The sequence below is a fragment of the Ambystoma mexicanum genome, chromosome 6p, assembly GCF_040938575.1.
Source record: "Ambystoma mexicanum isolate Mex_15411 chromosome 6p, UKY_AmexF1_1, whole genome shotgun sequence".
In the NCBI taxonomy this organism is placed as follows: Eukaryota; Metazoa; Chordata; class Amphibia; order Caudata; family Ambystomatidae; genus Ambystoma; species Ambystoma mexicanum.
The window spans coordinates 231,733,022-231,759,287 of record NC_090935.1 but is presented as its reverse complement, the minus strand read 5'-3'; the positions used below and the strand labels follow the sequence as shown (position 1 = coordinate 231,759,287).

The 26,266-nt window shown below is 47.5% G+C and overlaps 1 protein-coding gene across 1 annotated transcript in view; it reads left to right on the top strand.

The window, feature by feature from the left end:
• IER3IP1 (immediate early response 3 interacting protein 1) overlaps nucleotides 1-25,830 on the top strand; it is a 95,733-nt gene extending 69,903 nt beyond the window's left edge. The window contains exon 3 of the mRNA XM_069626936.1: nucleotides 25,080-25,830. Within this exon, the coding sequence (XP_069483037.1) occupies nucleotides 25,080-25,135 (56 nt within the window). The 3' untranslated portion in view covers nucleotides 25,136-25,830. The remainder of the gene's footprint in view (nucleotides 1-25,079) is intronic.
• Nucleotides 25,831-26,266: the final 436 nt, after the last annotated feature.

The window sequence follows — 26,266 nt, the reverse complement described above, 5'->3', positions numbered from 1 at the left end:
GCAGTAACTGCTTCGGCCTAACCGTCGTGTAGGAGTCTATTGTCGTTGATACTTTCGTCTTGGATTTGGGTGGGGACATCTCTGCCTTTGGGTCCAGTGTGCTGCCCCTTCCGCGTAGTGGGAGGTTTTGTGGTGCTATGCAGTGAATGCCACATGCTGACTCTTTATGCTCAGTTAGATCCTAAGTCTCCTCCAGCGTCGAGCCAGGCGTATTGGGGTTTTTGGGTTGTTGTGCCTCAAGTTGGTGTGCCTGTGTAGGCGGGCACAGCGTTATGCAGTGTCAGGGGGACCCCCCAGTGAAGCTTACGGGTCTCCAGGCCGCACTCGAGCTTGATGGCCCCCGGGGTCTCACACGGGGTGCACCGTCACCTCTGTATTTGGCGTCGCTGTGTGATATCCCCAGCTTGGGTAGGTTCAGTAGGGCCCCCTGTGCGCGTACTTAATCTCCTGGTTGCGCCGGGGTCGGGTCACACTCCAGGTGTATCAAATCTCCCTCGACCTGCGTTAGTCGGGGGGGGGGGGGACGGTCCCCTATGTGCTCCTCAGGACGACGTCCTCAAGCGGCGTTATGCCAGTGTATTTGGTGCATGGGCTGTTGCTCTCAGGGCTTTGCTGGACCCTAGTGCCGTGGGCCGATCTGGCGTTCCAACCCGTCTTGCGCACTGGTTGATTAATCCAGCCTGCCCCCCGCGGGAGAAGGGGACTCACTGTTTGCCGTGGCGGGTCCTTGTGGGAATCCCAGGGCGCGCCTCTTACTCTTTGCGGCCGGGCGTCTTTTTGTTCGTGGATCTCGGTGCGGAGACCCGCAGCTGTGTCTCCTAACCCCCGTCGGCCCGTGCGCTGCCTCTTTCTCTGACCGGGTTCCCTCACAGGCAGCGCAGAGAAAGGAAGACGTCTCCTCCCGTCTCCCGGTTCAGACTCTTCGGGATCCTCGGGGTGACACTGCCAGGTTGCATGGGGCAAGGGGTGAGTCAGCGCCCCAATGCAGGTTGTACGAGGAAGGGGCAAGCGTGGATGGTGCCCCTCTGGCTCGTCCGGACCTCGCTGTTCAGAAGCGCCAGGTCCCATCGCCAGAGTGCGTAGCGGGTGCCGCCATCTTGGGAGGTCGAGGGGCTTCTCTGCCTCGATCCCGTTCAGGGCTTGCCGGCTCCGATTTCTCACGGGAGTGGCGTCCAGTTGTAGGGGAGAGGTTCCTCTGTCTGTAGCTGTTATTTCTGTTATGAAGTAAGCTATTTTTAACAGCGCAGGAGCTCCTCAGGTATGTGCCTTTACAGCTATGCGCTGGCCACGCCCCAATTGCATCTGCGCTAAATGATCAGATGCAATATACTCTTTTATGAAGTTCTGAAAACATTCATCAAGCATTGTAAATAATGATTGGGGAACTGCAGAAAGTTCTTTTTGCACATAGCACTTGACAATTTAGTTGGAAATTAGGGTAAGGCTGCAAGCTTTGAATTCCCAGAGGTTTTACATTACAACTTCCAATAGCACTACCCAGCTTTGGCACTGGTGAGTATAAATGGGAGTCCTAGTCCAAAGCGTTGTGGAATGCTGGCTTTTAACCCCAGCATGAAAACAATTGCAATGTTTGTCCATCCTGTACATCAGCCACTCTAGTCTTGATTACTTTGTGGCCTCACAACAAGAAAAGTGATTTGTAACATTGTTGACCTTTGCAGGCTACCTGCTGTACCCTTTACTATTTTACATGGTCAAGGCCTAGCATTTGTTTTGTTAGAATGACAGTAATGAGATGAATCCGTAATAGACCCCCTCCAACCTCGACCTGGGACCTTCCTCATCTGGTTAGGGGAAGGCAGACTCCTTCTGATCCTGACCCTGGTGGTGGTGTTCAGCAGGAGGTTCACATGGGGAGGAAACGGGTCAGGAGGAAGGGAACACTCCCTGTTTAACTTTCCCTGAAACCCTTCTCTTTTGATGGCTTGTTGTAAAGTATAAAGAGTTAGAAAACTTAACTTTGTTGCTAGGGACATCAAGTCACAGAATACCCTCAGTACTAGGATGAGGCAGAGGGAATGCAGAGGAACACTACTGTGAGGGAGATCTCCCAATTAGTGTAAGCGTAAATGACCTACACCTAAAGTGGACTGAGTCTTAAAAAGCCTCCTCCGGTGTAGGCATTAGAGAGCGAGCGAGAAGCAGAGCAGTGGAAGAAGCAGCATTGCGGGCTGAGATTGCAGCTGAGCGGGAGGGCTGTGGCGAGGGGAAAATGCTGGGACCACAAACGCCAGAAGCAGTGGCGGGTCCTGTTTCAGCCTTTTCCTCGGACTCTCCCGGTTGCAGAGGTTGCGCAGTGGGAAGCACGAAGGAGATGCTTTCCCAAAAGGATTTAGTTGTGCAGAGTTCACGCAGCAGGAAGTAGCCGTAGTGAGGGAAGTGTTCCCTCTTTGGAGGTTCCAGGTGGCTGGGTTGCACTGGACCTCTCCGGAGCGGCAGAGGCAACATTCAACAGTGGCGTGAGCGAAGGAGGACCCTTCTCAGGAAGCTGTCCACCCAGCTGCGAGGAACCACAAGTATCGTAGACCTGCGAACACCGAGCGAAGTATAATCTAACGACTTACCCGGTGAGTTCAGTTTGCAAGTGACTCCGGAGCGCTCCAATGATGTCCGTGTGTTCCCTGGAAGCTGCTTCACTTGCGAGTCAAAGCAACAGTAATCTTGAATACTGAACTATACGAAACCCACAAAAGCGGTGCTGGTTAAAAAGAAACAACTGTATAAATGCATGTGTGGAAAGGCCAAGAACCCCATGGTTCAGCTTTAAACTGTTTAAAGCTTACAAGCCATACCCAAGCCAACCAAGAGTATATTACCAATATAACAAACCATACTCGAGGCAAGAGGGGACTATTGAGAGGCTTAATGATTGTGCGATTTACTGCTTATGTGCCATGACCTACAGATCTTCAGGCGATAGAAACCTACATTGCCAAAGCCAAGCTACAGGAAAGTGAGACTACTTGTTGGTCATTATTTTGTTGTTGGTAAAGCGGGGGGAAAAAAGGAGACAAACGGCCTTCCCTTCTGGAGAAGGATATCCAGAGGGAAATTAGCATAGTTGCCAAGAAAGGTGGTTCCTTGTTTTCCTCGCAACTTGTTTAAGTTTGATGCTAAAAAAGCATAATTAAGTATTTTTCTTCTTTTCAAAATTTGAGGTTGCCACTGAAGCACTTTTCTGTTCTTGTTGTTGAAGAAGACAGGCAGGCTAGTATACCCGTAGGGCAGATGCCTAAAACATTCTGGCAGAGGAATGATCCAGGTGGTAGTTAATGCAAGTGCTGAATTTTGGTTGTAACAATAACTAGTGTTGACTCATTGTGAAAGCTTGTAGAAGAAAAATTACTATTTGTTTAAACCAAAATTGTAGTAAACCATCCTGACAGACGTTTGTTGTTTCTACAGAGGTGAAACTTGTTCTCAATTAAGAAAGAAATAAACAATTTCAATTCTTCCTGAAGTCAAAAGATTGGGAGAATTTTATCCTGACAAACACAAATGTTCTTGCTTACTTGAAGAAAACTGTGAGACCATTCTTATTTCAGCGGGAGTGGGCACCTGTGATTTGAGATACTTTAATAAAGCAACAGAACTTTGTGTGATTATCAAACCTTAAGAACTATATTGGAACCTTGGACTAAAGCGGATTTCCTTGTTTCCTTTGAACTGTGGATAAAAATCCTTGTTCAGATCTGGGGAAGGGAATCTCACTGAGGTTGAGAAGAAACCTTGATCCTATTGTTTATCAGATCATATGCTATGCATTATTATTGAATTGCCATATATTTCCTTTTTGCTTTATTTGTTGAAGTGGGAGGGTCAGATATTCTTTTGTTAGCGGTTTTCTTTTAGTTTATTTTAGGCAGGGAATCCCTAATCAGGGTAGGGATAGTGAGGCGTTAATCTGACCTGTTTATTTAATAAAATGGCTACAGTTGAAAACTCTTTGGAAAGTTGTCCACCTCACGTTTCTGACCCGTCTCAGTAAGTTGCCTGCCTTATGTGATGCACAACAATGGGCAGTTTTTAAAGTCAATATATGTTGTATTCTTTGTCGGACAGGTGTAAAGTCATACTCTGATGTCTTTTTTACATAGGTGACTGTTTTGAGAACGAGTGATAAAGGTACTAGATAGAATGCTCAATCAATAAAGAGTAACTCTGATGTGTCAGAATACAATGGTTGTAAATAGACAGTAGTTAAACTAAACTCAACCAAGCTATTGCACCTGCATCCACCCTTGAAGGCAGATTTTAAATGTTGCATCTTTCTTGCTTGCATTATCTGTTGTACCAGTGATGTCACTCTTGTTGCCACTTGTGATGTACTCTGTGCTTGGGGGTATGTAACATGGTTAAGGTGGCATAGCTTTCAGCACCTGCCGAATTCCGGGGTCTTGTGGTGTTAAACGGCACTTCAAAGTCACGCCAACAAAATGTTTTACACCAAATTTCCAGGCTTTCTTTGCATCGGATTGTTACACCTTAACGTTGTTTTTAACTATCGTTTTTTCCACAATTTCAAGGGTTTCGTTATTCTATACCTCCCACCTATAATTCTGTCCTTTTGACATCTGATAACAAATGGTATCCGGTATGTTATCAATATCCATTGTGAGGAGTCAGAAATAAAACTCAAACGAGCGAGTCATGATTTTGGTTAAAGACTTTCATTAAAAAATGAAGGAGTTGGGAAAATGCCCCTGACCCTGCTATGAAGAGCCTCCCTACCTGAACTAAGGATCTGTCTGCGTCAGAATGTCCAAACAAAACTGTCCAAAAGTTCTGTTCTGATCCAAACACTATAAAGTAAATTCTAATGTGAAGATGGTAATGTCTTTAGCCTTGGGTGGTTTAAAAAAAGTGTTCACAAAGGAAGAATAAATGGCTGCGGCTCAGAAATTCAAAGATGAAGATCCTTGCTCCAGATGGTTTTCTAAGTTTGTCTCTTTTAAGATACTGGTATGTTCTCCTGCCAGGGTTTTTTCTCCTTCTCTTCTGGTTAACACAATCCTTTTTTTCTAATCCGTATATTTCTTCTCAGGACCTCTAACGTTTTTACATTTCTTGTAACTGCCTGGAATACTCTCCTGCCAGGGCTTCTGTTCATATGGGCTCTCTGCCCCCTCCCAGACTTGCACATTTACTTTGTTTGATAATACTTGATATATTATGCTGTCCAGGATTCCCATACGCTTGAACTGTATACATTCACATACTTGTAAGGTTTTCAGTTTCCCCTTTTAATAATAAGCTCTCTCGCTCTTTCACTCTTGCTTTCTTTATTTACTATTGCTTGTATTCCATGTGCCACCAATATGCCCTGGTGTTCCCCTTGTCTGAGTGAACTCGCAAGTCCTGGTTGGTGTCCCTGGTTTCTCCTGCGGTCTTTCAGTTGGTTCCTACCCTTCATAGCAGGATGAGATGTAGTATGACAATAGGCCATTAGGTATGACCTCTTCCCTTAGGTTGTCCAACCCCCAAACCCCTCTCCCCCACCGCCCCTCCTCAATGTGATCCTCCCTCCTATAGCTCTCCCAGGATCAAGAATCGTGATCTTCACAGTTAAGTTGCATGAAAAGCTTGTCCAATCACAAAAAAGGATATAGTAAATGACCAACGGCTTCCCATGGACATTTGTTGCACATTTTATATGAAATAATTGAGTAAATATAAGCTTAATTAGACCAGTTAACACCCCAAAACACTTTTGGCCCCCTAATATCCCCTTCCACACATGTTAAGTGAATTTAGAAAGCAATTTATTTTTATATAACAAATGTAGCTTTCTAAATGAACTTAAAATACTCCCCTTGCCTCAACTAGTGGCAAAGGGACAGATCAGTGAAGTGCAGTAGGGTGTTTTTAGAGAGACTGGTGAATTCAGGGAGGCTAAGACTGGATGGGGAATGAGCGAAACAAGGCCCAGTCAGCTTGCACCAGTGTGGGTTGATTGGTTGTGGAGGGTAACTAGAGCGTTGTGTGGGAATTTGTGTTTGGCAATTGTTTTGGTCATGTTCAGGAGTTTAGTTTCCCATGAGCATGGCTGGCACTTCAGAGGACAGCGAAAGTAGGTATAAGTCTTAAAAAAAGAGGTTGTGTACAAGGTGACTGGTAGATGAGAAGAATGGAGAAAGAGTTAGACAAATGTGCTTAAATAAAGGCGAGGGAGTGGATTACATTCCTATTGATTTAGGAGTCGCCCCCTTCCTTCGTTAAACTAGCGTACACATGGCACAAGAAGTCATCATTTAACAATTAAGAACTGATGAATTGAGGGGAATGTATCCCTTCGCTCCAAGGGGGAGTCCGCCCTCTAAGGCTAGGGAGGTGAGCCTGCGACGCAACACCCTATCTGGGGGTCGAGCCAAGTGAGTCCTTTCCAGGCGACACTCCTTCTTTGGGGACAAGGACACTCGTTCCTGTGAGAAACTCCTTGATGCCCTCCAAGTGATGGCTTATACGGGCTTGACCAATACACTAGAATGCTATCGGATTCATGAAATAAAGTGAACCTATGTTATTAACTACAGACACTGAGGATTTCCCTTTAAATGAAGAGTCTCCAATTAACTGTGCAGAGGATGCTGAAAAGGGATGACTAAGCCAAAGAGCCAGTGAGAGGAGGCAGAAAGCTGAGGGAGGGTGAAAAGCCGAGAATACCAGGGTAAGCCACCTGTATGTAACAGAGCAGAAGGAGGCAGAGCTGTCGCAGAACGCAGAGTAGGCCTTCGCCAGAGCAGTGCCAACTCGGAATGTGAAATGCTGTGACACTCCTGTGTGTGAGCGGAGGAAATCCAAATAAGTTGAAACCGAGAGTTTGGTGGTGGTGTGACCACGCAGCAATTGTGGTGGGCAGCTGGCCCGCACAATGACAGCGTCGCCACCAGGGAAAGGAAGCGCTCCCAGCGCTAGTGCCAGCAACAGTTCTATCCACGAGGTGAGAAAGGGATGCATATGAGACTGTGCGGAAAGTGAATCGCAGATCTACCTAGAATCCAAGAGGGTGTCCAAAGTCCTATAGATACCGGTAACGTTACCCCCTGAAGGCAGAAGGTGATAATATGGGAATGGGTATACCACAAATTGATCTTGGTATAAGTGAAACGAGACACGGTACAGAACTAATGGGACAAGAACTGGAAATAAGCAGATGAATCGGAACTATATTAATGAGATAAAGAGAATCCCACAAACGGAGTTGCAGTGAAATAGTTGAAATCCTATTGCCTTGGGAGAAGGTCAACCATCTCCTGAAAATAAAAGGACAGAAACTAAAGGGAGGCATTTGGGGAGTCAAGATCTGTGCGGTCAGTAAGATAAATATCATACATTGAAGAGCACCCCAGCATTAGTTTAACTACAATTGGGAGTTGAGCAACCAAACAAAAATTCAGAGCGTAGAACCATACACAAGGGGGTCTGGAGTCCTACAAGAGAGAGAGTGAAGGAGCTTGAGCAGAACAAAGATCATCTATAAGAAAGAGGACAAGGAAGCTACCAGTCCCCTAAAAGAACTGCAGAACCTATTCTAAAGGATACATAGACTATTTGCATATGATCTATTGAGTATAACCCTGTGAAGAAACAAAGCATCTAGTAGAAGGGAGTCGTTGTCTTGGCCTTAGGGTAAGGTAGGTTAGATTTGGACATAGACTGACTTGTTTTAGACATTCACTCTGACTGACGAGCACATTAGTTAGTAAACTAGGTAGGTAACTACCCATAAACCTAGGGAAAGGTCGGCCTTATTTTACTCTAAACTATATGGTAAGAATGTCTTCACAGCATCCGTGTCCTAATCCTCCACAGATTACTGTTTGCAATGTTCCCTTTCCCATGAAGGGAATACTCTGTACTGATACTTAATTCCTTTTTAGCCAAGTGCTATTCCGCCACAATTTAATGGACTGGAGTAGTCCAAGAATAGGCATGAGCTTGTAAGGAGTACATGTAGTGCCTCATAAACCAGTATTGACAGAAATGGGCCACCATTGCGTTTCATTAAGACCATATTGGTGAAATCGCATTTGTTTTTTAGGAGATGCTATCCAAAACTGTGAGTTAGTGAGGGGAGGATGGCATTTGTTAATAAATACACATTCACACTTGTGCTCATCATTCTTCACTTGTCTGTTGTGAAATCATGCATCGCTGCTATTATGTGAGGTTATACCCTCTACTGCATGACTCTTGTGAATTTCCATCTGGCAACTGTATATAAGCCCTGTCTTTATTTATTTATTTTTTTTGGTTATCAATGAATCCTTTTGAGCCGAGACCCCATGAGTGCAGCAAGACCCAGTCCCCGGAGGCAATTTCCCAAAGCAGCTTTGCCCGGCAAACACCAGAGCCCTGTGTGTGTTTTCTCTCCCCTCCTTCCCCTTCAATGTATCCTTCCCTGCACCTTCCACCCACACGCAGTGTGATTGGCCAATGCTTTTAGGAAGTCCTCTTCACCGATCGACCTAGGGGAGACGGCCAAGAGCCATGGCATAGGGCAGCTCCCATCTCTGTTTGCCCTTGGACTCCGGACAGAACACCCTACAGCAACAATTAAGCTACGATGGTAAGGGGAGTGAGCAGTCATTGCAATTCAGAACATTACCTGCTGCGCCCCTTAGAGAGCCAATGTGTTGGATGTAGATTTCTGGGGCAGGAATCTTATTGCACTTGCATGTATGGGGAGGGGGCAACAGACACCTTCATGGGTGGCTTGCTGTTGCTCAGCCATTCCTCCATCTCTATACTATGGCCATTCACGCATACATTGTAGTGCTCTGACAATTTTCCCTTGCCTTGGGATTCTACCTCACAGAGGGTGTTCGCACTACAAGTGTACTGGGGCCATACTTATGGGATTAAAGCACTACATAATGACAATCTCCTACCTCTACTTGGATGAATTTTTGGAATGGACAATGAGTTGCACTGGATTTAATTTTGGGGTGGGCAATGCATTGCACTTGGAAGAATTTTGGAGGCAGGCACTGTATTGCACAATCATTGCTTTTTCATCTCGCACCCATGCTTTTGGAGGTGGACAAAGATGCAGCCACACTCCTGCACGCATATGCTTCCACGCACAACTCGAATGACACTTCGCACAACACCTCTACCATAATGCTGCTACCTTTCACGACCAAAATTCTGTAGCTATACACAATAGTCTATCCTCCTGCAAATCCCTTCAATGTATCTTTCTAGTGCTACCCCACCCCCCCCCCCCTGCCACCCATCCACATACCATTTAGACATGGGTGGCTGGCAGGGACCTGGCCACCTCCCTTAACCTTTAATGGCCATAAATGCACACATGCATAATGGCCCATACTTTGGACTTCGGTTCCTCCGAGAGCGTTCAACCTACAGTACATTGGGACTATACCCATGGTGGAAGGTGCTATACAAATGATGAAATGAGATTAAATGAATATTATGCAGGTATTTCATCTCAGAGTGTGAGCTTCTGACGAGACCCCCCGCCTTCATGAGCTCCATTTCAAAAGAATAGCAGACACCAGTCCCATGCTTTCAGTCGCCTGAACTGTAGCTCCTACACCCCAGTGGCATAGGGCAGATTCAGAGGTCACAGGTGCCCTGTTTGACAGCTACTGTGACATCACAGTAATGTCACACTAGCACATAGGCTGCAATTAATGTGGAACCACTGTTTCAAACCACATAATTGAGGGTAGGGTATGATGGCAAGTATTTCTCGACACGCTTTTTCAGTCCCCCCTACCTCCACATGCAATGTACGCTTAACCCCTGATGCCTTTGACACATGCTCAATACCTCATTAATCCTGCTCACGCCCACTTGCCAATCATCCGCTCACCATGGCCCTTTTCCAAGATGGTTTACATCAGAACTGAAGACTGCAAAACAACTATATAAATCCCTCGAACGCAAATGGCGGAAAGCTAAAACCGCCCTGAGCAGATCCACCTTAGCCTGGCACCATCGCCAGTACAAAGACAAAATCTGGAAAGCGAAAAAAGGCCAATACAACTCTCGAATCCTCAACTGTGGAAACCCCAGCAAAGAACTCCACAAAATCATCTCTGAATTCACCAAACCATCATGTACCACCACCCAGTTAACCCCTTCTCAATCACTCTGAGACTCACTCTCTCTCCACCACTGCTCTTGAAAGAACAAACTCCCTAATCAACAAACTGGCCCTCCTGCACCCACCATACAATCCACCCACCCCACCTGCCAACCCTCTGCCTGCAACTACAACCCACCTGACCTTCGACTCGTTCACACCAATATCAACTGACCAATTTACCAAACTTCTCTCTGCCCAGAAACCATCCGGCTCCCCGCTAGACCCCTGCCCAGCCTCAACCCTCAAAGAAATATTCACATCCACCTGCACAGGAGAATACGTGAGAAGCATCATAAATGATTCCCTCTCCTCTGGAATTTTTCCTGACGCATTCAAAACTGCTTGTGTCAAACCCCTCCTAAAAAAGAAAACTGCCTCGATGCCAAAAACTACGACCCCATCTCAAACACCAGGTTCCTTGCTAAACTCATTGATCGAACAGCTTACTCACAACTAAACGCCTTTGTCGAAGCCAACAATCTCCTTGACCCCGCTCAATCAGATTTCAGACACGGAACAAAAACCACCCTGACCTCAATCTGGGAGGACCTTAAAAACACTGCAGACTCTGCGGGATGCGCTGCACTAATCCTTCTTGACCTTTCCGCTGCCTTACAATCAACCACTCCATCGTCCTCGACCGCCTCCACTCCCTAGGACTCTGTGGAAACGCTCTCAAATGGATAGCATCCTTCCTTAACAATAGAAAACAACCCTCCTCTCCTCCTTTGTCTCCGCCGCCCAACCAGTCAATACCGGAGTTCCACAAGGAGCGTGCCTATCAGCCCTCCTGTTCAATCTATACATGTTCACCCTCCCACGAATAATCCGCTCTCACAATATCCTGTGCTACAACTACGCCAATGACACTCAACTAATCCTAAAACTCCTTAACTCAAAACCCAACTGCCAGCCCGACCTCGCTGCCTGCCTACTTGACATTGATTACTGGATGGCTACAAACCACCTCCTTTTAAACCCCACCAAAACTGAAATCCTGATGTGTGGCAACACCAAACTTCTTCCTTACCCTCTACCCTGGCCATCATCCATGGGCAATCCCCCGACAGCCTCAACTTAAGTTAAAAAAAAGGCCTGCCACTACCACCTCCAAAATTCTTAGGTGCATTTTTCCACACCTCTCCTTTCCCAACAGACTTGCCGCAGTCCAAGCAATTCTAATGTCAAGACTGGACTATGCTAACTTGCTCTAACTCGGAGTCCAAGCATACCACCTGACTAAACTACAAAGAGCACAAAATGCTGCAGCCAAACTACTACTAGCACTTGGCCCAAGAGATCACACCTCTCAAAACTCTCCACTGGCTCCCGGTTGGACGAAGGGTGACCTTCAAATCCTTATGCATCTCTCACTGAACAATGCATAAAAATGGACTTCAATACCTTTGGAACAAGCTAAAACCCTACTATCCATCGTGCACTCTTAAGATCAAGCTCTGCCCGCCTCCTAGTGATACCAAACACCAACTCAGTCAAGTTAGGTGGATCATCATTCTCAGCCTTGGGGGCCCCACTCTGTGGAACTCACTTCCATCCCACATTCGACGCAACGAAGACCTCATGTCTTTCCGCAAATTACTGAAAACGTGGCTCTTTCCTTAAAATCGACTCTTCGCACAAACAGAACAAACAACCACAATAAACAGAAACCCAAGGTTGTTGAATCAAAAATAACAATCCAACATAGAGACTGATCAAACAAGCAGAAAACTAAATTGGCCAATGTAAATAAAACGGATAAACTTAGTAGGAGGGATGGGAACGGATGAAGTGGCTGGCAACGGATGAAATATAAAAAACAGATGAAATGAAAAGTAGATCGAACGCATGGATAAAGTGGATAAAAGAATGAAATTGATGGAAAAGGTGAACAAATTGATCGTATGGAGTAGATGTAACAAAAGGAGTGGACTGCAGTGGATGCAATGGATGGAACGGATAGAGCGGACAGAACACATTAAGTGAATGGAATGGATGGTGAATGAAATGGATCGAACAGAGAGCTTGTTGGACTGAGTCTACTTGTTAGAATGAACGGATGGAATGGATGGAACAGACAGTGGATGGAGCAAATGAAACAGATGGAACAGAGTGGACGTACTGGCTGGAATGAATGGGACAGATGGTGTAGATGAAACAAAAGGAATAGATGGGACGGATGGAACAGATGGAGCAAATGGGAACGGAAGAAATGGATGATGATGGAATGGATGAAGATGGAATGGATGCATTGGATGGAACGGATGCATTAAAGAAAAAACCGACAGAATAGATGAAACATGTAGAGTGGATGGAACGGATGGAGTGGATGGAACAGATGAAGTGGATGCATTAAAGAAAAAACAATAGTTGAAACATGTGGAGCGGATGGGACGAACGAAAAGTATGAGTAGTTTCAACGAATGGAACAGATCGAATGACTCAAGTGGATGGAACGGATGCAGTGGATAAAATGGGCACAGTAGACTGAACTGATGGAGTGGCTGGGAACAGACGGAGTGGATGGGAACGGATGGTGTAGACTGACTGGATGGAGTAGATCGAACAGATGGAGTGGACGGAACGGATGGAACTGATGGAATGGGTGGAACACACATTGCTGATCGAATGAATAGGAAGGATAAAACGGATTGAACACATTAAACGGATGGGAAGGATGAAATTGGTCTACGGAATGGATGGAGTAAGCTATATGGACAATGGGTTGAATGGAAGGATTAATAGATTAAATGGATAAAACAGACAAAATGGATGAACAGACAAAGTAGAACGAACGGACATAGTAAATAAAACGGATAGAATAGATGGTACAGATGGAGTGCCCGATCTCAAGCGCCTAACTTATAACCACCATATTACACTACCATGCTTACTCTCTCCTTTACACCAACACTCAACTAGAACACAGCGATATTATGACCCATTCGGTATAGTTTGTCTCATACTAACACCCGTCACATACTCCTCATCCTAATTAAACGCAGCAAGCTGAGCACACACCGCTAGCTTAAGCGTCTCCTCAGGCCTAACGCAGCCACAAATCAGTCTGGCCGTCATCCCTCCAGAATGAACACATATACCTGACCTCCCAATCATACACCTAAAGCTAAGAAGCAGCTATCATGCAACTACCACACCGGCTGCACACATCCGGTGCGCACACGCACCTTATGACCCTTTCTCTCTCTACTGACTTGAACTACGGTTCCCGAGGGCATTCAACCTACCAGCGCTTTGAGATCATACTAATGATACATATGGCGCTATATAAATGCCAAGTAACATAACTATTAAAGCAACATCTGATTGATTGATATCATAAATGTGTCTGCACTGTTAGCCCAACTCAGCTGTGTAAGGCTTGTGTGTATTCTGGTGAGACGGCCTGGGACTGCCACTAGCAGGGCAAGAGACTGGATGACTGTGCCTCTCATTTGATCCTTTGTGAGATCAGTTAACTCCTCTCTACAGGAAGTCTGGCCTTGAGCAGAGGCTGTCCAGGGAAACTAGCATCAGAGGGCTAATCCAAGGCTAGAGGATTAGCCACACACCATGCTGTTGCATAACAAAGGGAAGGGTCCAGGCTTAGTGTAGACAGAGGGAACTCTGCATAGTTGGATTCCTTTTTGTCTTTCTACCTCTTTCTTTCCTGTTGCTACCACTTCCTTTAGCACCAAGCACTTTGGGTGGTATTAGGCAGGATTATATGAAGTACCTACAGCAACCTTGTCCTCCTGGTAATGGGTAACATAACCTTTGGTATAAGTCTGTACTACACAGGTTGGTAGTGTGACTGAGCAGCCAGGCTCATCTCGAGAGGGGTCAATGTGAGTAGCAGGGTTTTTACGCAAATTTATTGACTAGTATTCAAATAAACTTACACAAGGTTTCCTGATCAAACAATTATTAATTTAACAGTCAGTTGAATAAACCTTCTTCAGAAGAGAGCAATATATATGTAACACAAAAATCCACCTTAGATTCTCTAAATCAGGAAGTACCCCTTTGGTATGACACACAGATGGTTCCTACGCCCTAAGGTGACTTAAATAACTAGGACACTGGACATTAATATATTACTGGTACATTTAGAGCAATACTAAGTTTGTTGTCAAAGAAAAGGGTTTGGGAATGAAACAGAGGTTAAACAAATATTCTGAAGCAGGTAAGTACTTTTTAACCCCCCAATGGAAAGTAAATTAACCCTTTCCTGGAAGAAAGGTAAAGCACAAAGTCGGAGGTAAGAAGTCTTTTAAGGAGCCAGGCCAGCCAATGTTAATTGAACAAAAGTTTAGGTGAGCTGAAATACCTCTTGCAGGTAAGTAAGTCTTGCTACATGTTTTAGAGGTCTTTGTAGAAAAAATAGAATCACTGTAGGGCCACAAGCTGGGAGTGTTATGGGGGGCAAAGCAGCAAGCAACGCTGCAAAAGCAACCAAGACAAGTCTCAACTGAGAACTAGCAAGGCTACAAGACGAGAGGTAGGTCCCCTTAGTTTTACAGTACCTTTGGTTAGAAGAAATTGGTTCCAGCTGGCTTCTGTTCCTGTCTAGGTCTGCAGGTCCTGTTGTTCCTGGGCCTCAGTCGTGGGGACAAGAGGGAGGACGTCTAGGGACTCCTGCACTACTAATGGAAGGTCGGCGGCAGCAATGGACAAACTTCAGATCCGCACACTTCACATTTTCAGCTCCTTGCAGCTCTCGCAAATAGCACCACTGCGGTTTTCAGATACCACTATGGACTTTCCTCGCATGTGGGGTCCAGCACTCTGAGGTGGCTCAATCTTGGTCAGTCCTGCTTCCTCGGACTGTGGAGGATCTTCCTGGAGCTCGGGTCCGACTTAACTGGCGTTCCTCTCCCTGGCACTTTGGTTCATGCAGCAGCAATGGAAGTACAGCCAGCTCTGAGAGGATTTCCAGAGCTCGTCTTGGGGTCGATTGGTCCCACCAACCCAAGGGGAGAAGTCGTCCTTTGCAGGTCTTCTCTAGTCTAGGCGAATTCGGAGCTTCAGCAGGGCTTCACCAGGCAAACCAATGGTCCAGGAGTTGCAGCAGGCATCTCTTCCAAGTTCTTCGGATTCCTTCATCCAGTGGTCGACTCTGCCATCCAAGCAAAAAGCCTCGCCTTTTATGCATGTTTCTCCCATTCATTTGCAGCTTAGCTGTTAATCACACAGCATGGGTGGCTGTCCTCCCAGGACAGCCCTCCAGCCAATCACCCTTGGGTGCAATCCTGTAACCAGGGAGACTAAGCACAGGGAGTTTCAGGCACCTCCCTCACTTCCTGCCCTGCTAGACATGCTGGAGCCAGAGGCGGTCTTCTCATGAATCTTGCCAAAGGCAAAAATAACAAAGGGACCAAACCTGTTTTGGCGTGCAGAGTAGATCTCCAGAAGGACCTTCCCAACAAGAAATGGTGAAAAAAGAAGAAAGGGGCCATTTTGACGAAATGGGCACCAATGGGTGTCTTACCGCAGCTGCAGTTGCAGCCCACGGTAAAAATGCACAATGGTAGGGAAAAGTAAACCACTGCCACCAGCCATTAATTGTAGAAAGGGCAACATAAACATTTTACATGAGCAACTAGACAAAGGGGAGGCAGAGGCGGGCTTCGCTCGTGAATCCCGCAAGAGGCAAAATGAACAAAGTGACCAAACCGGGTTTGGCATGCAGAGTAAATCTCAAGAAGATCCTTTCCACAAAGAAATGGCGAAAAAAGAATGGCCATTTTGACAAAAATGGCACCCATGGGTGCTTTACCGTGGCTGCGAACGTATCCTGTGGTAAAATCCCATAATGGTAGTAAAAAGTAAACTGCTGCCACCAGCCATTCAGTGAGGAAAGGGTAACAAAAATGTTACATGAGAAGCTAGACAAAGGGGATACTAATTAACCCCCTCTGGCACCCTTTTGTGAGATAGTGTGTGCTGGGTCTAGAAAATTACAAATGTAAGTAAAGTCAATTCGAGGGGATTGGGTCCTCCGACGTATTCCATATCTATGACATGTAATCACCACAGCTGTGCTGCTTCGGTAACTTTTTTCGGCTCCTGCGTCGATGCGCCGTCGTCGAGGACCTCCTCCGACGTCATCTGATGTGATAAGTAGGACGCACGACGCCCGTAGCCTCATTTACGTTTTTTTCCGCGAACGTGTTGCTTCGTGAATCTCTGTTAACGCCTCGACTCTTTGGAGTTCTGTTCTTCTCGGTTCTTCGAACCTGTTCGTTTTTGTGAAAATCCTTTGTGTGAAGATGTCTTCCACTTCGTCTTCGACCCCGCGTCCGGGCTTCAAGAAGTGCGGGGAGTGTGGGTCCAAGATGTCGGTGACGGACTCACACGACGCCTGCCTCTGGTGCCTCGGGGAGGCCCACGACACGGATGACTGTATCGACTGCCAGTCGCTCACGTCCAAAGCCTTACGTGAACGTAAGAAGAAGTTGTCAGTAGGTCGGGTGTCCAAGCCCCGGAAGTCGAATTCAGCGGGGCTTTCGACGGATGATTCGAGAGGAGACTCTCCGCGTCATTGTCGGAAGTCTCGTGGGTCTCCTTCTAGGAGTCGGTCTCGCCACTCCTCAGCCTCTTCGAGGCATTCTCGGAAGCGCCGACACCGGTCATCTTCCAGGTCCTCTTCGGAGGACTCTGCCCGGCACGTCGCTTACCCCACCAGCCGTGCAACGCCGGAGGAATGGGCTTCCTTCGGGAAGAAAATGATGGCGATTCTCGAGTCGCAGGGTACTAAGCTGTCCCCGCCCCCGAGTGGGGTCGGTCGTGAGAGGTCGAGGGACGCCGCTCGCAAGAGTGGTCGGCACGAGTCACGGGAGAGGTCCCGTTCGGACAAGGGGACTCGTTCTCGACGTACCCGTTCCAGGTCCCGGTCCTTGACTCGTTCGAGACCGTGTGCACCTGTGATGTCTTCGAAGAACACATCGACGTCTGAGGCGTCGAGGGCGTCGACAGGCTTTCTCGAGGCTCCGGCTCCGAGGAAGTCGTCGAAGCCGTCGACGCTTAGGTCGTCGAAGGACACGCTCGGAGCTCCGGCTTCGAGGACTGTCGACGCCGTCGATGCTGGCGGCGCTGCATCTGACGTCGACGCTGATCCTCTCGGCGCCGATGCCTGTTCTCTCGGCGCCGATTCACTCGACGCCTTTCGAGGCTGGGGTGTCGGAGGTACCCCGTGGCACGGGGGAACCCCCTAGGAAGGCTCTGGTTAAGAGCAAGCACTCTCGAGTGCCTTCTTTTCGCCAACTGGAATATATTTCAGAGGCGGATGAGGATTCTGATGGCCTGGTTCCTAGTCAGGTTCCAGATGAAATTGTCTCGGGCCATAGTCAGTTTGACGATTTGAGGCAGTCACTGCATGATGCCACTGGACTGGACACCCCTCCGGAGGTGGAGTTTTGTAGGCCTGAGCCTGGCTCTCATGCCGATTCCTCGTACCGACGCCTTATGGCTAGGGTTTCTGGGTACTTGGGATGGTCTGCTCCCCCAGGGCAGTTTGTGCAGGATGATCTCACAGACATCCTTGATGTTGGTCCCCCAACTGACCCGGTACTGCCGTTCCATATGGCTTTACGGAGAAGGGTGGCGGCGGCTTGGACTACTCCGTAGAGTCTCCCGGCGGTGGGCAGGTCCTTGTCGCGAAAATACTGTCCAGCAAGTAGCGACCCCTGCTACTTGACCAGGCACCCCACTCCGGAGAGTTTGGTGGTGCAGGCGGCCACGGCCCCGGCAAAGCAGACGTCGTACCCTACCATCCCTCCTGATAGGGACGACAAACGTTTTGATGGCTGGGCGAAGAAAGTGTTTTCTTCTGGTGGTATGGCGCTTCAGGCGGCCAACTCCATTTGTGCCTTGTCTCGTTTCACACACACTCTGTGGATCTGTGTTGCGTTAGCGGCTGAACATATTCCCGAAGGGGACGAACGGGATGGTTTCCTTGCTATGGTCCAGGATGGTAAGGATGCCATGTGTGAGTCCGTTCAGTCGGGTTTGGACTTGGCTGAATGCGTCAGCAGGTCCATGGCGGCGAGCACCGTGATACGCAGGTTTGCGTGGTTGCGGAAGTCGGGGTTCGCTCCTGATGTGCAGTCCCGGCTCCTCAACATGCCCTTTGACGGTGAACACCTTTTTGGCAGCAAGGCTGACGAGAGCCTTGAGAGGTTGCAGACCTCAAAAGCTGCAGCGAAGTCGTTTGGTGCTGCAGTTCGCCAACCTCCGCCTTTTCGTCCTAGGGGACAGCAATGGAGGGGTGGTTCCTTTCGCTATTACTCGTCCTTCAGTAAAGCGAGAGGAGCTGGCAGTCAAAGAGGCCAACGCAGGGGTACCAGAGGTGGACGACAGGGTACCCGTGGTGCCTATGCCGCTCGGGCAGTTGCCTCTTTGCCCTCAGGTAACGCCGCAGCCGCTACCACTCAGTCATGAGGCCATGCCCCATGGTTCGCCGGTTGGGGAAGGCTGGCGCAGCATCTTGTAGAGTGGCGTGCCATTACTTCATATGTGTGGGTTCTGGAGATCATAACCCACGGCTACTGTCTTCCCTTTCGGCACAGGCCTCGCGACAATCCACCAGGGAACCTCTCTTTGCAGAGTCCGGATCCGCTCCTTGCACAGGAAATTCAAGCCCTGCTGGAGAAAAGCGCCATAGAACTGGTGCCTGTAGCGGAGAGGAACAAGGGATGGTACTCCCCTTATTTTTTGATTTCGAAGAAAGACTGGGGATTGAGACCCATCATGGACTTGCACGGTTTGAACAAACTCCTAAGGAAGGACAAGTTCAAGATGGTTACTCTCTCTCAAGTCCTCCAGGCCCTTCAGCTTCAGGACTGGTTGGTGTCTCTCGACCTCAAGGATTCTTACTTCCATGTGCCGATCCATCCCAAGCACAAGAAGTACCCGAGGTTCACGGTTGGCGACTCGCAATTTCAGTTTCGGGTACTGCCGTTCGGATTGACCTCCACCCCGAGGGTTCTCACCAAGCTCATGGTGGTGGTGGTGGTGGCAGCGCATCTCAGGCAAGGAGGGGATTCACGTCTACCCCTACCTGGACGATTGGTTGATCAGGGGGAGCTCTCCCGAGCAAGTCCTGGATCATCTGTCCGTCACCTGCCACTCCCTTCACAGGCTGGGCTTCTCCCTCAATTTAAAGAAGTCCCATTTGACGCCAACACAGCGGCTCCAGTACATCGGAGCAGTGCTCAACACTTCCCTGGGGCAGTGTTTTCCTCCCCAGGTGAGGGCTCTTCACATTCAGCAGATGGTGCACAAGTTTCAGCATTCCCAGACGCTCCCAGCGTTCGGGTTCTTGAGGTTGCTCGGCCTCATGGCATCCTGCATTCTTCTGGTGCCAGAGGCTCGCCTGCGGATGAGATCTTTGCAGTGGGCACTCAAGATGCAATGGTCGCAGTCCTCCGGCAGGATGTCGGACCCGGTTCAGGTGCCGCCCTCGGTCGCCCGGGACCTTCTGTGGTGAGCCGTCGAAGGTAACTTGATGAAGGGGGCTCCATTTTGGCTTCCCTGGCCGGAGGTGACGATCGTGGCGGATGCATCCCTCACGGGATCGGGAGCTCATGCCAACGGGCTGACAGTCAGCGGTCGTTGGTCTCCGTCGGAGTCCAGACTCCATATCAATCTGTTGGAGCTGAGGGCCGTCAGGCTAGCCCTGAAGGCTTTTCTGCCGACTGTGCGAGGAAAGAGTGTCCTGATCCTGACGGACAACACAGTGGCCATGCACTACCTCAACAAAAAGGGGGGGAGGGCAGGGTCACTTCCTCTGTGCAGGGTGGCGATGCAGCTCGAGTTCTGGGCCATCCAGCAGGAAGTTTCGATCTCGGCAGTTCATCTGGCCGGAGACGAAAACGTGACGGCGGACGCTCTGAGCAGGCAGAGCACGATCTCTCACGAGTGGGAGTTGGCTCAGGAGATTCTCCTGGAGATCTTTGCCCTTTGGGGGACCCCTCAAGTGGATCTCTTCGCCTCCAGTGTCAACCGGAAGTGCGAGTTTTGCTCGCGGGAATTTCCTCCAAACGGAGCCTTAGGAGACGCGTTCGTGGTGGAGTGGTCATTCCCGCTGCTGTACGCGTTTCCTCCAGTCCCCGTCATCCCGCAAGTGCTGCGGAGGTTACGGAAGTTCGGTTCCCGGATGATCCTCATTGCTCCGGCGTGGGCTTGGAGGACGTGGTACCCGGACCTTCTCGACTTGTCCATCTGCCCTCCACGTCGTCTTCCCTACCGAGACGATCTGCTCTCACGGGAGGGGGGGGGGTCAGGTTCTCCATCCAGAGGTCAGATCCCTCAACCTTCACGCTTGGCTTCTGAAAGGTTGAGGTATAAGGATTGGGACCTGCCTGAAGACGTGATGGAGGTGTTGCTTTTCGGCCCGAAGGCCAGCAACAAAGTCTCTGTACCGTTGCCATTGGCGTAAGTTCTGCGACTGGTGCAGAGTTCAGAATGTGGATCCTTTTGCATGTGACATCCCCATGGTTCTGCCCTTTTTACTTTCTTTGGTCCACAGGGGCTTGCAAGTGGGTACCATTAAAGGTTACCTGGCGGCGCTGTCCATCTTTAAGCGCTCGTCTGAAGAGTGTTCTTACTTTAAAATCCCTTTAATTTCACAGTTTCTGAAATGGCTCACTAATGTGTTCCCTCCGTCACCTTTCCTGTTAAACCTTGTTCTTAAGTTTCTTATGGGTGCTCCGTTTGAGCCTTTACATTCTTGCCCTTTGAGGCTGTTAACTCTGAAAACTGTGTTTTTAGTTGCAGTTACTTCTGCTCGCAGAGTGAGTGAGTGAGTTACAGGCACTTTCAGTTAAACCACCCTTCACTGTATTTCACAAGGACAGGGTTGTCCTTCGAGTTCGTCCTTCTTTTCTCCCGAAGGTAGTGACGGAATTTCATTTGGCCCAGAAGATTGTTCTTCCGGCATTCTATCCTCCTCCGCATCCTGGTAAGGAAGAGGAGAGGCTCCATAGGCTTGATCCTAAGAGAGCTTTAAGCTTTTATGTTTCACGCATGTCCCGGGTCAGAGTGGACGATCAACTCTTTATTGGTTACGCTGGAAAGCGTTTGGGGCAAGCTGTGACGAAACAGACTGTCTCGCTGGATTATTTTGGCCATCTCGGAGTGTTACCGCTTGGCGGGTAAGGACCCACCGGCTAGCTTGCGGGCCCATTCTACCAGGGGTATGGCTGCATCTACTGCCCTGCAGAGGGGTGTTCCTATTCGCAACATCTGTGATGCAGCCACCTGGGCTTCTGTACATACATTTTTACGTCACTATTCCCTCGATTCCATCCGAGGACAGGATCTGGCCTTTGGCAAGGCGGTCCTTTGCTCTGCTATTTGATTGGCAATTCTAAATTTTGATTCTAAATTCTTTCCCTCCTCCTTGCTCTGGTACTGCTTTGGGAGTCTGTCATAGATATGGAATACGTCGGAGGACCCAATCCCCTCGAAGAACAAGTTACTTTCTGACCTGGTAACGTTCTTTCGATGGGATGGTCCGACGACGTATTCCATATCGTTCCCTCCCTGCCTTCCCCGCTGCAGAATTTCTTTTGCGATTGCAGCTTACGTTCCGCAAGGCTTTGTGTCTGACTGGCAGTTGACTAATGTCACACGTTCTGGGGGAAAGAACTACAACTGAGGCTACGGCCGTCGTGCGTCCTACTTATCACATCGGATGACGTTGGACGTCGGAGGAGGTCCTCGACGACGGCGCTTCGACGTCATCGACGCAGGACGCAGATGCCGAAAAAAGTTTCCGAAGCAGCACAGCTGTGGTGATTACATGTCATAGATATGGAATACGTCGTCGGACCATCCCATCGAAAGAACGTTACCAGGTAAGAAAGTAACTTGTTCTTTCACTTTACTGCTCTGGGAAACAGTAGTTTATCCCAGAGAAGGTATTTAAATCTTTGGGAAATCTGAAATACTTCCCTGTGTCACTGCATTGAAGGTTCTGTGTGACACAATGTAAAAGATGATGCCTACGGAGTCTGTCAGAATCCACAACTAAGAAACTGTGTACAAAATCCATTAAAATACATGAGTGTGGGGAAAAAGGGTCTCGCTCTCTCCAGGTTAAAAAAAAAAAGCAAGCCCTCAAAATCCAGTAATTTTGCTAGGGGGAGTGGGGGGTCTCTAAGGTACGAGGAATTAGCACATTTCTGAGAATTCTCCCTAACCGCAACTAATGTCCAGCCCCTGTCGTCTTCTAGAACCTTGAGTCTATAAGTATGGACCAGAAACTAGTGCCAGCCAGACCAAATTCAAAGTTGAAAACATGCACTCTGCACCCTTGACTCCTGGTGCTCTGTGCGAGTAGTCTCTTCTCCCCCATTGCTCCCACTAATCTGTGGTGGAATCTGGGTGCTGGAATTTCCAGTGGGGTTCCTTAGGCTACCCAAAATATGTGGCTGCTTTCTTTCCTTAGAGGGATCCAAAATACATATCTGGTGGGACACTAGAACTGCGTTCTAACCAATGACTGTGTCCCGTTATATCCTTTTGTGAGGGCTTTCAATGCTTCCTAAGGAAAGTTACCTCTGACGTTTTTTCATTGACCATGGGGCTATGGCTGGATTTAAATTTTAAAAAAGTTACAATCTTGTGTGTTGTATATCTTAAAGCTGTTGCACTCCTAGCCACTTTAAACCATAACTGTTTCACTTTTGTTTTGACAATTAATATTGTATTGTTTGGGTAGTGCCCTTCGGTTCGGATTGGTCAGTTTTGCATGTGTTGTCAATATTGCAATTTGTATTTGTGGCCCACATCAGCATTGTTAAAGGTGTGGGTCCTTTCCATTGCGAATCCTCACAAGGAACCATTTTTGGAGTGAAGAGGTTCCAGGTACCATGAGTCGATTGGCTGTTTGTTGAGCCAGGGGTCGCTGCTCAGGGCTCTACTCTGTGAAATGAATGAACCCTACGTTGTGGTTACATCGCTGTCACGTTTGCTTATTGAAGGCTTGACCTTAACAACTGGCGACCAGGATTAAAGGAGATCAGCGACCTCCGAGAGCTGTGAGCGGTGTTTGCTGTGCCATACTTTGGGGAGTTGAAGATATCACGGTTGAGTTATTGGACACTGGAGCTGGCGAGCCCAAGCTCCATACTGTGAGCAGGTCCCCAGGTGAGCCGCAGTTGTACATTTGGGAGCACTAGTAGATTTCCCTGTGATGCGCGCACGCGCTCCTTAGTGAATTAATTTCTGACCACCAGTTGAGGACATGGCATTTCCAGTACAACGTTAATGCTGACATCCTCTCAGGAATTAAAGGAAGGCACCTGGGAGCCTCTGCCTGCGTGCAGCCATTTTGGAAATATATTAACGATCGCTTCCATGTGGTGATTTGCACTGGAATGGACCCACACCCGTGGATGTGGAGTGTGCGAGGGAGAGGTTGTTGGTTAGTGGCTACAAGACTTAGAAAAGATTTGATGAAAAGAAACTGCTTCAGAAATGTTGATGTAAAGCCTGGTGATGTGGTGAAGCTGCCACTCCAAGTGAGATTTTCGGAGCCCAAGGAGGTGGTCAAAGATTTGGGGGTATCTGTTCTGGTCAAAGGTGGAGGAGTTGAGTGGTAGTTATGCGCAAGAGGAATGTGGCTGTTGGGTAGTGGAAGAAAGGGAGGTGTTCGGATTGGCCAGGATTTCATGTGTTGTAAATATTGCATTTTGTGTTTGTGGTCCACATCAGCATTGTTAAAGGTGTGGGTGGGTCCCTTCCAATGCAAATAATCACATGGAACCATTGGATGATCTGGAGGGGAGGTTTCAAGGGAGTCAGTTGGCTGTTGAGCCAAAGGTCGCTGCTCTGCCCTCTGTGAAATGAATAAAGCCTGTGGTTACATCGCTGTCACGTTTGGTTATTGAAGGCTTGACCTCAACACCTTGGGACCCGTTACTGTTCTGTTTCTGTGTTTACTTAACAAACACTTGTAACATGAAGCGCATGGCCAGTGTTAAAGTATATATTTTCAGTACTTAACTGCGTGGGCACTGCTTGACCTGTGTCTTAGTGATCTGTCATTGACACCAGTTCCACTTCTTATAATAATAAAGCCTTGGCTGAATCACGCTTTCCAGTGAGTTTGGTTTAATGTAAAGGGATAGCACAGCACAACTGGCTTTTCTTTCAACCCCACACCAATGGTATTCAGAAAAACATTTTTTAGCACCCGGGTACTACTCACCCTCCGTCCCATTTGTCATGCAGTGCCATGGTTTGCTTAGTTGCTCGCACTTTTTGATGTTGGTTAGACTGACCCAATGCTTAAGCGACCTCGCAGGTGAAGGAAACTGGTTAACTGGTGATACCATTGCAAATGACTATTCAGTGCTGGTAAGAATGACAAAACTAATGGCTTTGCCAGAGGGATTGCAAAATACAGTAAATACTGGGACGTATTGCCTGGGAATTTCCCTACACCATGCTGTTCACTTAAATGTGAATGACCCTTTGGTTATGATCTTACGTATGTCTTGATATCTTTGGTGATACTTGTCGACCAATCAGCATGTAACATGGCAGCGTTATTGTACCACTCAGGCTTCTGGGATCACTTTGAACTAATCGGGGCACATCTCAACCCAATTTCTTGATAAACATAACATCATTTTGAATGGTGAACTTGGCTAGTTAAAGACGCTGTGCATGTTTGGGCCCTAATTGATTAAGACGTCAAGTTTGATTCTCTCGCTCCCCCCTTTCAGGTATGCCATAAGACCTTCATATGGCAGTGGTTTGTGGTATAAATCTTAAGAATGTAACATCCCACTTGATTAAAGTGCCAATGTGCTGGATAACCTGGGTTAGAATGTGTTTTTATTTTTTCTTAACTAGTTAATGCGTTTCGATATGAGCTTTGGGTAAGGGAGGCTGTTTTACTAATTTGTTTTCCTTTTTCTCATTGCAGTGCCATTAATAGCAGTGAACTCAGTTACAATCGTGTTGCTCCTTCTGTTTGGTTAAACCGTGTGGAGAAACTCTTTTACATAATCTGAACTGAAAATCGGTCACCAACAGCCATTCCTCTACATGTTTTCTGGACTAAGCAATGATTGATCAAATAAAACTCTGAAAGAGATGGTCATATGCACGTTTTTTCTCCACGCGTGTTCATAATGCAAACTGGGATTCGTGCAGCAGAACATAGAATTCGAACGAGCATTGGTGTAGGACAAATGTATGACCACCCTTTTAAGGGCTGAAGCGCTAACTGTGCCAATGGCATACCGTGCTTCTCTGTGCAATGGAATGTAATGACTTATTCAATTTAACGCTAGTTGTAAAAAAGGGTGTGTTTTTTTAAATTTAGTGATTTACTCAATGCAGTGATTCATTTTTTACGCTAGTTGCCTATTGACATAAAGTCTAGGTCTTAAAATGTATGTCATTTTCTAGAATCTGCAAGTGCAGGTAGAAAGTAATGTTGGCTGATCCGGGGACTGCATTGTTTGCCAGAACGTAATATTGCAATTACTTGCACAAGGGCGGTGGGATGAACTCAACTAGTCCCTTTCAATGACTAACGGCCCCCTCTCCCCGTATCCGTCGAATGCCTTGGTGCTATGGAGGTACATGAATGCATCCTAATAAATAATGGTAATAAGCGTTCAGTGTATTAATCTTGTATTTGCAAATTTGATAAATATTTTAGACCTTAAGTCATCTTTAGAAGGTATTCTTTTGACCATTATAGAGCTTATGACAACGAATTTGGGTCTATTCAATTTACCTTAACCCGTTATTGCCTGCTGACAGTTTTGTTTCTAGGTTAATGGATAAATACGAAGACTAACAATCTGGGGATGCGTGCAAGCAAAGCAGTTCGATAAAACTGCAACGTTTTTGGTGTATCCACACTTTGATTTAGTACATTCGATGCAGAATCTATTGCACGGTCCATAGATTGTCTGAAATGTCTTTCCCTTGCGGTTTTAGAAGTGGAAACTATATGCAAGGCCTGCACCTTTTATCTAAGTAGACATGCACAGTATTTCTTATTCATAAAGAGTTCAGGTGATTTTCAGTGGGGGTGGGTTCATTCTGAATGTCTCTTCCATGGTTTAAAGCAGAAATTACGCCATTTAGTCAAACATT